The sequence below is a fragment of the Ciona intestinalis genome, unplaced genomic scaffold, assembly GCF_000224145.3.
Source record: "Ciona intestinalis unplaced genomic scaffold, KH HT001147.1, whole genome shotgun sequence".
NCBI lineage: Eukaryota > Metazoa > Chordata > Ascidiacea > Phlebobranchia > Cionidae > Ciona > Ciona intestinalis.
Genome location: NW_004191468.1, coordinates 1 through 12,679, shown reverse-complemented (window position 1 = coordinate 12,679; position 12,679 = coordinate 1). Strand labels below are relative to the sequence as shown.

Here is a 12,679-nt window from a genome sequence, read left to right as displayed (position 1 = left end):
ATCCTTATCACGATATGGGAAGATGGGTTGCCAGATTATAGGTATAGATATCCCAACAACCTTACAGTTGCAGAGAATCATACAANTGGAATTATGAACTTAAGGAAAGTATTGTTGTGAATTTTAAATTACTAGTTTAAAATGTTTTCTTATTTTACTGTTTGTTTACAGAGCTCTAAGAGAAAATATGGAAAGTATAAAATTAGCAGCAGATGATGGAAATGATGATCATCAGTTAAATTGTTATGGCATTGGTAAGTTAGTTTACTAAACGTTGAACGTTAATCTTTTTGATGCAGTTTGCTGATTTACTACTAAGCTTAAGTATTACTTTTTAATCTAAATGGGATAGTTCGTTAATAATACTATAGCAATTAAGATATGTGTAAAACATATGGCCATTGCCGTAAAGAAATTACAAGTTTCGAATATCAAATTCTGCTTGCTTAAAACATTCACATCTGATTAATATCGAGTAATTTACATATGTCTCTGATAAGTTAAAGTGTCAGGAAATTAATTTAAATAAAGTTGAAATAATTTAACTAGTATAAAAATACTCAAAAGGTTGAAGACATTTTTGTCTTAACTTTTAATTTTTTTTATAAACCATATTTATAAATAATGTAATAATATATAGTGCTTTTTTTATTTGAACTATGCTTTTTTCTTTTCAGTATTTCCTGAAAACTGTGATACATACTACGGACTACACAGTCTTGAGTGTCTTACAACTATGTGGACTATAAAAGGTTGTTTAGTTGAAGGAACCAAAGCTCCAGCTAAACTAGATCATGTTGAACTACATGAAGTAGATGTAATGAATATCAGGTATGACTTTCATGTTTTTTTTATTTAAACAATCATTGGATTTTTCTATTTTACTTACTATTCAATCACAGTGGAGTTTTAGAAAAGTTTGAAACAATTCGAATGAAAGCTGATGGTGGTGACAAAGATAAAGGATTGGATTGTTATGGAATTGGTTTGTATATGTTGTTTATTTTTTTTGTTTTAGTAATAAACTTTAAATATAATTAGTTTATTCACCTACTTTATAGCGTTTCCTGAGAATTGTAATTCATATCACGGACCTCATTCCATTGATTGTCTTATCACAAATTGGAAAGATGTGGGTTGTAAGGAAAAAGGTTATAGATTTCCCAACAACCTTACAATTCCAGATTGTAAAGATTTGAAAGCTTTAAATTTGCGGTAATGTTATTGTGATCTTTACAATCTTTGTAGGTTAACAAACATTACTTCTGTACAGAGCTCTAAGATCAAACATGGAAGGTGTGAAATCAGCAGCTGATGGTGGAAATGATGATCATCAATTGAACTGTTATGGCTTATGTAAGAAAGCCTGTATAGCAGATTCTTGTTATTTGTTTAAATAAAGCAAATGGTTTTCACTATGTTCTTTATATTTAAACAAACTTTATATTTCTAGTGTTTCCTGACAATTGTGACACATATTACGGACCACACAGTGTGGAATGCCTTACAACCATCTGGGAATGGAAAGGTTGTTTAGGTGAAGGAACCAAAGCCCCAGTTAAATTAGATCATGCTGATAAAGAAGCTGTGGATTTGCTCACTGTAGAGTAAGTTTGTTTGAATTACTATGTACTTAGCATACTATTGTGTTTAATTTTTAACTCCAACTTTAGTGAAGTTTTGGATAATTTCGAATTAGTTCGAATGGAAGCTGATGGTGGTGACAAAGATAAAGGGTTGGAGTGTTATGGAATTGGTTTGTACTTTATATTTAAGCATTCATGTTTCAAACTAAGATTCTGCTAATGAATGCACTCTGTTTTACACTTTGTAATCACTTTATGTAAGGTTACATAAACAGCATAATACAGAGAACAAATAATCCAAAGTAACTAATTTGTAAATTATATACAGAATGTATGCTTCTAAAAAAATTTTTTTAGTTTATTTTTTATTTTTTGTAATACTTATTTCGTAAATTAATAGGTGTACAGTTAGCTTTATAACTGATACCTGTTCTGAAACTGTATCATATCATAACATAAAGTCATTATTTTACGATAGGAGTATTATTATAATTGAGTTCGTATTACGAAACAGTGTAGCACTTATAGTAAGAGAAAGTCTTTTAAAAACTAAGTGGGAAATTAAAATATTTCTTACAATTTTAAAGTGGATTATGTTGATTGTTAGTGTTGACTAAGCTGGTTTAAATATAGGCATTTTTCAAGGCTTTTATTTTTAAGCTTTTCCTGATAATTGCACTTCATATCACGGACCTCATTCTATTGATTGTCTCATCACAATCTGGGAAGAAGTTGGTTGTAAGGTCAAAGGTTATAGATTTCCTAACAACCTCACAACTGCAGAGGCTGAGGATTTGAAAACTTTAAATTTGCGGTAAGTTTTATATGATGGGGATTATATAAGATCAGCAGAAAATATTTTTATACAGAGATATAATGGCAAACATGGAAAGTGTAAAATCAGCAGCTGATAATGGAAATGATGATCATCAGTTAAACTGTTATGGCTTGGGTAAGTTAAGTTTTTGTATGTTTTTTTAGCATTTTGCGAAAAACTTCTTTTAGTGTTCTTATACAATTTAAACAAACTTCACATTTACAGTATTTCCCGACAACTGTGACACATACTACGGACCACACAGTGTGGAATGCCTTGCCACTATCTGGGAATGGAAAGGTTGTTTAGGTGAAGGAACAAAAGCTCCAGATAAACTTAATGCTGGTGACAATGATGCTTTGGATTTACTAAACCTACAGTGAGTTGAAAAATGTTTTTTTTAATAAAATTTATTTTTTTACCGCAAACATAATAATGTTTCTATATCAATTATTTCAACCACAGTGAGGTTTTGGATAATTTCGAATTAGTTCAAGTTGTAGCTGATGGTGGTGACAAAGATAAAGGATTGGAATGTTATGGAATTGGTTTGTGCATACTATTTTATCATTTGGGCTTTTCTAATAAACCTATACTGGTCCAAACCTTTATATTTAGACTTAATAAACAACATAACCAGTGTTTATCAAAATAAATAAACTCAATTTTGTAAATAGTGAATCACATATAAGATGCATTTTATAGACACAAAAATACTAAAAACTAGTTGCTTTCATTAAATGTCTGCATCTCATCATGGCATAATGTCATTAGTTTACATCAGGAATAGTGTTACCCTTGATTGGCTATGTGGAAATAATAAGCTACATTGGGCATGTCTGTATTTACTAACCTGGAAAGTCTTTATTGAAATGTTTCTTACAAAACAAAAGTGAATAGATATCTTAATATTGATTAAGTTGTTTTAAATATGGACATTTTTTAAAGCCTCAATTTTTTCAGCTTTTCCTGATAATTGCACTTCATATCACGGACCTCACTCCATTGATTGTCTCATCACAATCTGGAAAGAAGTGGATTGTAAGGTCAAAGGTTATAGATTTCCCAACAACCTCACAACTGCAGAAGCTGAGGATTTAAAAACTTTAAATTTGCGGTAAGTTTTATGTGATGGTGATCATATTAGTTCAGCAAGCAATGTTTTTATTACAGAGAAATAATAGCAAACATGGAAGGTGTGAAATTAGCAGCAGATGGCGGAAATGATGATCATCAATTGAATTGCTATGGCTTGGGTAAGTTGAGGTGTTGATTTATTCTATGTTTGTTCTGTAACCGTTTTACAAAAAAAATCCAAAGTATCTCTTTAACTTCTTTTTAGTATTTCCTGACAATTGTGATACATACTATGGGCCACACAGTGTGGAATGTCTTACCACTATCTGGGAATGGAAAGGTTGTTTAGTTGAAGGAACAAAAGCTCCAGATAATCTTAATGCCGGGGACAATGATGCTTTGGATTTACTAAACCTACAGTGAGTTTAGAAATGTATTTTTTTAATAAAAGTTTTTTTTACTGCAAACATATTAATCTTTCTATATAAATTATTTCAACCACAGTGAGGTTTTGGATAATTTCGAATTAGTTCAAGTTGAAGCTGATGGTGGTGACAAAGATAAAGGATTGGAATGTTATGGAATTGGTTTGTATATATTATTTAAAAAAATAAATAAATAAATAAATAAATAACCAGCGCTTATGAAAATAAAAAAACCACCGAAAAAGGAGTTGTTTTCATTAAATGTCTGCATCTCATTATGTTGATTGAATTGGTTCAAAAGTTGACATTTATTTTTCAAGCATTTCCTGATAATTGCACATCATATCACGGACCTCATTCTATTGAATGTCTTCTAACAATCTGGGAAGAAGTGGATTGTAAGGTTGAAGGTTATAGATATCCTAACAACCTCACAACTGCAGATGCTGAAGATATGGTATCCTTTAATTTGCGGTAAGTTTTATTTGATGGTGATCATGTTAGATCAACAGATAATGTTTTTATACAGGGATATAAAAGCAAATATGGGAGGTGTAAAAAAAGCAGCTGATAATGGAAATGATATTCATCAACTGAATTGTTATGGCTTAGGTAAGGGAATTTATGTGGCAGATTTATGTTAATCATTATTTAATTAAAAATTTTTTTAAACATTTGCTTATTTTAATATTTACCTTATCAAACTTTACATTTTTAGTATTTCCCGACAATTGTGACACATACTACAGCCCACATAGTGTGGAATGTCTTACCACTATCTGGGAATTAAAAGGTTGTTTGAGTGAAGGAACAAAAGCTCCAGTTAAACTTGACCATGGAGAAAATGAAGCTTTGGATTTGTTGAATATAAAGTAAGTCAATATGAATAATATTTTAATGTGTTTTATGTTTTGCCTTCATTTATTGTTTCCACCACAGTGAGGTTTTGGATTATTTTGAACTGGTTCGAATGGAAGCAGATGGTGGTGACAAAGATAAAGGATTGGAATGTTATGGAATTGGTTTGTACATGTAGTTTGACCATGTATGCTCTACACTTAATCTTTATAATTAATACATGCTAGTCTAAACCTTGGTATTCAACAAGGGGGTGGAATTTAAACCAAGCCAACAGAATAATCAATACCTAATTAAATATATTGTATACAAGATGCATTTTTTTTAGAAAAAAAAATAATGAAAATAATATCGATGAATTATTTTTTGTATCAGTTCATTTCACAATTACTATTAATAAGCAAATGTTTTCTACTAAATGAAATATCATCAAGTGGTAAAGACCTTTTTATTTTATAATATACATAATTGTATTCATGAGTTAAAATAGCAAATATTTAAATATATAGTGTGAGTTAACTAGGAAGTCGTTTATTCCTCAAAAAAAATCTCAAAATAGATTAATTTGTTGATTAAGTTGGTTAGAATGTTAACATTTGTTTTAAATTCACGATTTTCAGCTTTTCCTGATAATTGCACTTCATATCACGGACCTCACTTTATTGATTGTCTCATCACCATTTGGAAAGATGTGGGTTGTAAAGAAAAAGGCTATAGATTTCCCAACAACCTCACGATTGCAGACTGTGAGGTTTTAAAACATTCAACCTTGCGGTATTTATTTTTGATAGCAATTTTTATGGCTTAATGAACATTGTTTCTGTACAGAGCTGTAAGGGAAAACATGGAAGGTGTTAAATTAGCCGCTGATGGTGGAAATGATGATCATCAATTGAACTGTTATGGCTCAGGTAAAAAACCTATATTGCAGATTCCTGTTATTTGTTTAAATAAATTAAATTGTTTTCACTATGTTCTTTATATTTAAACAAACTTTACATTTACAGTGTTTCCCGACAACTGTGACACATATTACGGACCACACAGTGCGGAATGTCTTACAACTATCTGGGAATGGAAAGGTTGTTTAAGTGAAGGAACAAAAGCTCCAATTAAACTGGATCATGCTGATAAAGAAGCTGTGGATTTGCTCACTGTAGAGTAAGTTTGTTTGCAGTTATTTGTATTTTGATGTAATTAACTTTTTATTTTCCTAAATTGTTAACTCCAACTTTAGTGAGGTTTTGGATAATTTCGAATTAGTTCAAGTCGAAGCTCATGGTGGTGACAAAGATAAAGGATTGGAATGTTATGGAATTGGTTTGTACTTTATATTTATCCATTTATGTTTTAAACTAGCATTTCTTCCTATAAATCCACATTGGTTTATACTGTTTTAATCATGTTATATCAGATTACATGAAAAACATACAAAGAATAAATAATTCAGAGCAACTTATTTATAAATAATATATAAAATGTATATTTTAGTAACTAATTAGGCTATATAATACTGAAAAAATATTTATTGTTTAATTTTTTTTGTATTATTCATTTCTTAAATTAATAGTTGTATAATTAGTTTCATAACTATTAGGTAATCTAAAACTGTATCATATCATAACACACAGTCATTATTTTACAATAGGATTATTATTGAATTCGATTTGTATTATGAAACAGTGTAACACACCTTTAGTAGGAGAAAGTCTTTTAAAAATTAAGTGGGAAATTGAAAAATGCGCACAAAATCAAAGTGGATTATGTTGATTTAGTTGGTATAAATAAAGGCACTTTTCAAAGACTCTATTTTTCAGTTTATCCTGATAATTGCACATCATATCTCGGACCTCATTCTATTGAATGTCTTCTAACAATCTGGGAAGAAGTGGATTGTAAGGTTGAAGGTTATAGATATCCTAACAACCTCACAACTGCAGATGCTGAAGATATGGTATCCTTTAATTTGCGGTAAGTTTTATGTGATGATGATCATTTTAGATCAGCAGACAATGTTTTTACAGAGATGTAAGAGGAAACATGGAAGGTGTAAAATCAGCAGCTGATAATGGAAATGATATTCATCAATTGAATTGTTATGGCTTGGGTAAGGAAATTTTCGTTGCAGATTCTTGTTGATCATTTTAGAAAAAAGAATTTAACGAAAATCAATTGCCTTTGTTAACAATTTTTTTCTTAAAATGTTATATTTTTAGTGTTTCCTGACAATTGTGACACATACTATGGACCACACAGTGTGGAATGTCTTACAACTATTTGGGAATCGAAGGGTTGTTTAAGTGAAGGAACAAAAGCTCCAGATAAACTTGACCATGAAGAAAATCAAGCTTGGGATTTGTTGAATATAAAGTAAGTCAATACAAATAGCATTTCAATGTTTTTTTTTTTTTATTTGGCATTTATTTATTGTGTTTCCACTACAGTGAGGTTTTGGGTTATTTTGAACTGGTTCGAATGGAAGCTGATGGTGGTGACAAAGATAGGGGCTTGGAATGTTATGGAATTGGTTTGTACATATAAGTTTCCTATTTAGGCTGTGGTAAAGTTCTTAATATTTTATAATATACATAATTTGACACATGAGATAAAATAGCAAATATTTAAATGTATAGTGCGAGTTAACTGGGAAGTCCTTTATTCCTCAAAAAAATCTCAAAATAGATTAATATGTTGATTGAATTAGTTAGAATGTTAACTTTTGTTTTAAATTCACGATTCTTAGTTTTTCCTGATAATTGCACTTCATATCACGGACCTCACTTTATTGATTGTCTCATCACCATTTGGAAAGATGTGGGTTGTAAAGAAAAAGGCTATAGATTTCCCAACAACCTCACGATTGCAGACTGTGAGGTTTTAAAATATTCAACCTTACGGTATTTATTTTTGATAGCAATCTTTATAGCTTAATGAACATTGTTTCTGTACAGAGCTGTAAGGGAAAACATGGAAGGTGTTAAATTAGCTGCTGATGGTGGGAATGATGATCATCAATTGAACTGTTATGGTTTAGGTAAGGAGTTCTGTATCACAGACTCCTGTTATTTGTTTGATTAAAATAAATGGTTTTCACTCTTTTTTATGTTTAAACAAACTTTACATTTACAGTGTTTCCCGACAACTGTGACACATATTACGGACCACACAGTGTTCAATGTCTTACAACCATCTGGGAATGGAAAGGTTGTTTAGGTGAAGGAACCAGAGCCCCAGTTAATTTGGATCATGCTGATAAAGAAGCTGTGGATTTGCTCACTGTAGAGTAAGTTTGTTTGCATTTATTTGTATTTTGATGTAATTAACCTTTTATTTTCCTAAAATGTTAACTCCAACTCTAGTGAGGTTTTGGATAATTTCGAATTAGTTCAAGTTGAAGCTGATGGTGGTGACAAAGATAAAGGATTAGAATGTTATGGAATTGGTTTGTACATTATTACCACCGTTTCTATTGGTGGATGTTGTCCTACTATTGTGTTATCTTCCAGTTTATCCTGAGAATTGTGATTCATATTATGGACCTCACTCCATTGAATGTCTGATCACAATCTGGGAAGAAGTGGATTGCATGGCAGAGGGTTATAGATATCCTAACAACCTCACAATTATAGATACTCATGTATTGGAATTCATGAACCTGAGGTATATTTTAATGTTTTATCCAATCTGTCTAATATATCTAAAGTTTTGTTATGTATGTTTATTTATATTTAGATCAATAAGAGAAAACATGGAAAGTGTTAAATCAGCAGCTGACGATGGAAATGATGATCATCAATTGAATTGTTATGGAATAGGTAATTTTAACTAAAAATTAATCTATTTCATAAAGTTTATGTAACAGTGTCTTTGATGTTGTATTATTTTCAATTTTGCCAAAGTAAATGTTTTATCATAGTTTTCCCTGACAATTGTGACACGTATTATGGACCACAAAGTGTTGAGTGTCTTACAACTATCTGGACTATAAAAGGTTGTTTAAGTGAAGGAACCAAAGCTCCAACAAAACTAGATCATATTGAACTACATGAAGTAGATGTAATAAATATCAGGTTGGGCTTGTTTTGGTTTAGTTCAAATATATTATTCATAATATAATAAGACTTCTTTTTATTTATTGTTTAACAACAGTGGCATTTTACAAAAGTTTGAAGCAATTCCAATTGAAGCTAATGGTGGTGATGATGGTAGCCAGTTAGAATGTTATGGACTTGGTAATTTTTTGTTTTTTAATTTTGTGTAAAGAACCTGTTATTCTGCATTAATAAGTTTTATGGACTGAATTAATGCATATCAACAACAAGAACAATATACAAGAATAACTTCTGACGGCAACAATACAACTCTACAATCCCATGAAATGAACACTTTAACTCCTGCTGACTTACCAAAACACTGGTTGCTTGTCATACAGCATAACGTAACGAAAAAGTAGATTACTTCTTTATTTGCTGTAGGACTGATGCTTCTTATCAGTAATCAAAAACTGTTTCATATTTTGTTTTGTTTCAGTTTTTCCTGAGCACTGTGATTCATATCACGGGCAACACTCAGTTGAATGTCTCATCACAATCTGGGAAGAAGTGGATTGCAAGGTCGAAGGTTACAGATATCCAAACAACCTCACAATTGAGAATGATCATTCCTTGGAATTTCTAAACTTAAGGTAGTTTTGGTTTGAATTAATGAGTTTTTAAGTTTGTCTTCGTAATGTAATAAACATATTTGTACAGAGATGTAAGAGCAAACATGGAAGGTGTGAAATCAGCAGCTGATAATGGAAATGATGATCATCAGTTGAATTGTTATGGTTTAGGCAAGAATTTTAATTTGTCTTTAATAATGAAATGTTCGATAATGTCTTTGTGTCTGTATTAAACGGTTGTTGATATGATTGTAGATTTCATTTATTTTATTTTTTCAGTTTTTCCTGACAATTGTACCACATACTACGGAGAACACAGTGTGGAATGCCTTACCACTGTCTGGTTAATAAAAGGTTGTTTACATGAAGGAACAAAAGCTCCAGTTAAACTAGATCACATTGAACTTCATGATATAGATGTATTGAATATAAGGTATGACTTATGTTTCCACTGTTCTATATTCAGAAAGAAATTTAATTTCTTTTCTCTTAATTTTCAACAAAAGTGGAGTATTGGAAACTTTTGAAACTGTTCGAATGAAAGCTGATAATGGTGATAAAGAAAAAGGATTGGAATGTTATGGAATTGGTTTGTTTTGTATAATTATTAACTTTAAATGTTATGATTTTGCATTTCCTCCAGTTTACCCTGACGATTGCACTTCATACCACGGACCTCATTCTCTTGATTGTCTCATCACAATCTGGGAAGAAGTGGATTGCAAGGTCAAAGGTTATAGATATCCTGGAAATCTTACAAGTGCAGATGCTGCATTGCAAACAATGAATTTACGGTAAACACCATTTTTACCTAATACTAAACAAAATCCTCTTTTTAATTAAAATACTTTAGAGATGTAAGAACACACATGGAAGCCGTAAAATTAGCAGCAGATGATGGACATGATGATCATCAGTTAAATTGTTATGGAATAGGTAAGAGTATTTTGCACTACAAACCCAGATTAACACTTGCACTTCAAGTTAAATATTTTTTGGCCTATCAATATAATGTACTGGAGCTGCAACAACATGAAAAGAATTCTACTTTTTTAATATGATATTTATAATAGAATAACTAAAAAAAAGTTTCTCAAATGTTGTTATTGGTCATTGTGGTATTCGACATTTTACCTGCTGGAAAATACTTGGTATAAAAACATACATGAAGCTTTTTTGTTTTAAACTTGATAAACAAATGTTATTTTTTATCATTTTGATGATAAAATTTACAATTGTGTTAATTTTTCTATTCAGTGTTTCCTGAAAATTGCACCACATACTATGGGCCACACAGTGTGGAATGTCTAACAACTATCTGGAAATCAAAAGGCTGTTTGGATGAAGGAACAAACGCGCCAGTTAAGTTAGATCTAGAGGAAAAGGGAGATCTTGATTCATTACCTTTGGAGTAAGTTCAGCGATTTGTGGTTTCAACAATTAATTTATTATTTCAACTACAGTGAAGTTTTGGATAAATTCGAAACAACTCGAATCACAGCGGAAAGTGGTGATAAAGAAAAAGGAATGGAATGTTATGGAATTGGTTTGTGTTTTTAACAAGTTACCAAACATAGCAAAGAAGTCATTTAATTTGTTTTCATTTTTATTTGTTTCATTTTAGTTTTTCCTGAGAATTGTGTTTCTTATTATGGTCTACATGATCTTGAATGTCTCATCACAATCTGGGAAGAAGTGGATTGCAAGGTCATGGGTTGGAGGTATCCTGGCAACCTCACAGTTTCTGATGCCGATGCGTTAAGATCCTCAAACTTAAGGTATTCACTAATGCTTGCTAATATAATAACATCTTAAAACCGCTTACTTTTATTCACAGAGAAATAATACAAAACATGAAAAGTGTAAAATTAGCAGCAGATGATGGAAATGATGATCATCAGTTAAATTGTTATGGAATAGGTAAGTTTGGTTAGCATTTTATTAATCTGTTAAAGTTTTTTGTGTTATAAATGCAAATTTTAAATTAATCTTAAAATTGTTTCCAAAACTAATAACAAAACAGCTCGATGACGTGAAATTAAAACAGCAGAATAAATAATAAAGTTAACTAACTTGGTGCATTACATTTTAAAATATTTATTAAACAAGTTTTATAATAGGGATCTAAATCATTGCATTTGAATTAACAAACATGAATGTTGTGGTTGTGGTGGTATATATGTTAATAAGTGGTTACCCTTATACACATTATCAACAATACAATCTAAAAAACGAAAAGCGTCAACACACATAAGGAAAACATAAAAATCTAAAAAATTATCAGCCGTCACACAAAACTTTAAAGTTAAGTGTAACATTTGATTAAAAATTCAAATTATAGGAACAAGGTGTACTAAAGGTGCAATTTATTTCACCACAGTGCGCCGTGTCCACTTTACATGATGTGGTCTGTAGTCACACACAAGAGCAGCCTGTCCAATCTACATAGTCTGGATTTTCTCTGAGAGCTTCTTCTGCCTTGCTGTTCTGAGATGTGTGCTTTAATATTTGGCATGATTAAACTGAACCTATATATTGCATTTTTCATTTCATGAACAGCATTGCTGGTGATTCTTTCATCATAGATTGATTCTGTTATCATAACTACAATAAAATGATCTTTAATATTCAAACGCATTCCTGTTTCAAACATATCTTATTGCATTGTAAGTAATGCTGGTTTATAAAGTAAGCAGAATGGTTTGTGTGAGATGTGTTGAATGTAAAATGTTTGTTCTGGGATTGTCTTATTTGACAAAAACACTGATCGGATGTCATAACGTTTAACATTGTTGTGTTCAACAAAAAAAATATTCAAAATCAACCTTTTAGAATGCCACTTTTATTTAACTATGGTGATCATAAACAAATAAGCAGTGATCATATACATAAGGGGTGCTCTATCAAAATATTGTTTTTTTAAGCCAACGTTTAAAATTCATAACTTAATAAAAATATACATTCTTTATAAGATTACCTTTGAGTAATCAAAAACTCCCTAGATTCATAACAAAAGTGATCTTAAACATAATGGATGCTCCATTAAAATATTGTTTGTTTGAGCCACTTTAATTCAGTTTATTCTCAATATCATCACAGAAATTTGTTTATGTTAGTAAATAAAGTTCATTTTTTCTAGAAAAAAAAGGAGCTCTACATAATTAACAAAATTACAAAATAAACATACAACTCACTGTACTTTCTCGAACAATACCAAAAAAACCAGTGCATTTAGTTATTTAAATTGCTAAAA

At 30.6% G+C, this 12,679-nt stretch overlaps 2 protein-coding genes across 51 annotated transcripts in view; both read left to right on the top strand.

Moving 5' to 3' along the window:
- LOC108950895 overlaps positions 1–9,684 on the top strand; it is a 32,555-nt gene extending 22,871 nt beyond the window's left edge. For 31 of the 50 annotated variants that reach the window (XM_026840178.1, XM_026840213.1, XM_026840181.1 and 28 more), the window contains 30 exons: positions 2,247–2,400; positions 2,456–2,538; positions 2,629–2,782; positions 2,869–2,951; positions 3,367–3,520; positions 3,577–3,659; positions 3,746–3,899; positions 3,985–4,067; positions 4,226–4,379; positions 4,435–4,517; positions 4,624–4,777; positions 4,845–4,927; positions 5,384–5,537; positions 5,592–5,674; positions 5,771–5,924; positions 6,001–6,083; positions 6,581–6,734; positions 6,788–6,870; positions 6,980–7,133; positions 7,208–7,290; positions 7,507–7,660; positions 7,715–7,797; positions 7,893–8,046; positions 8,123–8,205; positions 8,270–8,423; positions 8,496–8,578; positions 8,680–8,833; positions 8,913–8,995; positions 9,294–9,447; positions 9,515–9,684. In XM_026840178.1, the coding sequence (XP_026695979.1) occupies positions 2,247–2,400; positions 2,456–2,538; positions 2,629–2,782; positions 2,869–2,951; positions 3,367–3,520; positions 3,577–3,659; positions 3,746–3,899; positions 3,985–4,067; positions 4,226–4,379; positions 4,435–4,517; positions 4,624–4,777; positions 4,845–4,927; positions 5,384–5,537; positions 5,592–5,674; positions 5,771–5,924; positions 6,001–6,083; positions 6,581–6,734; positions 6,788–6,870; positions 6,980–7,133; positions 7,208–7,290; positions 7,507–7,660; positions 7,715–7,797; positions 7,893–8,046; positions 8,123–8,205; positions 8,270–8,423; positions 8,496–8,578; positions 8,680–8,833; positions 8,913–8,995; positions 9,294–9,447; positions 9,515–9,659 (3,617 nt within the window). In that variant the 3' untranslated portion in view covers positions 9,660–9,684. Of the gene's footprint in view, positions 1–1,453; positions 1,608–1,673; positions 1,757–2,246; positions 2,401–2,455; positions 2,539–2,628; positions 2,783–2,868; positions 2,952–3,366; positions 3,521–3,576; positions 3,660–3,745; positions 3,900–3,984; positions 4,068–4,225; positions 4,380–4,434; positions 4,518–4,623; positions 4,778–4,844; positions 4,928–5,383; positions 5,538–5,591; positions 5,675–5,770; positions 5,925–6,000; positions 6,084–6,580; positions 6,735–6,787; positions 6,871–6,979; positions 7,134–7,207; positions 7,291–7,506; positions 7,661–7,714; positions 7,798–7,892; positions 8,047–8,122; positions 8,206–8,269; positions 8,424–8,495; positions 8,579–8,679; positions 8,834–8,912; positions 8,996–9,293; positions 9,448–9,514 lie in introns of all 50 variants that reach the window. The other 19 variants (XM_026840165.1, XM_026840168.1, XM_026840167.1 and 16 more) reach the window with 19 other exon arrangements.
- A 7-nt stretch (positions 9,685–9,691) lies between these two features.
- LOC108950894 lies at positions 9,692–11,914 on the top strand. The gene is made up of 9 exons (XM_026840214.1): positions 9,692–9,859; positions 9,933–10,015; positions 10,070–10,220; positions 10,280–10,362; positions 10,684–10,837; positions 10,890–10,972; positions 11,051–11,204; positions 11,264–11,346; positions 11,807–11,914. Exons 2-9 carry the CDS (start codon positions 9,964–9,966, stop codon positions 11,827–11,829), a joined length of 783 nt encoding a protein of 260 aa, XP_026696015.1. The 5' UTR covers positions 9,692–9,859; positions 9,933–9,963; the 3' UTR covers positions 11,830–11,914.
- Positions 11,915–12,679: the final 765 nt, after the last annotated feature.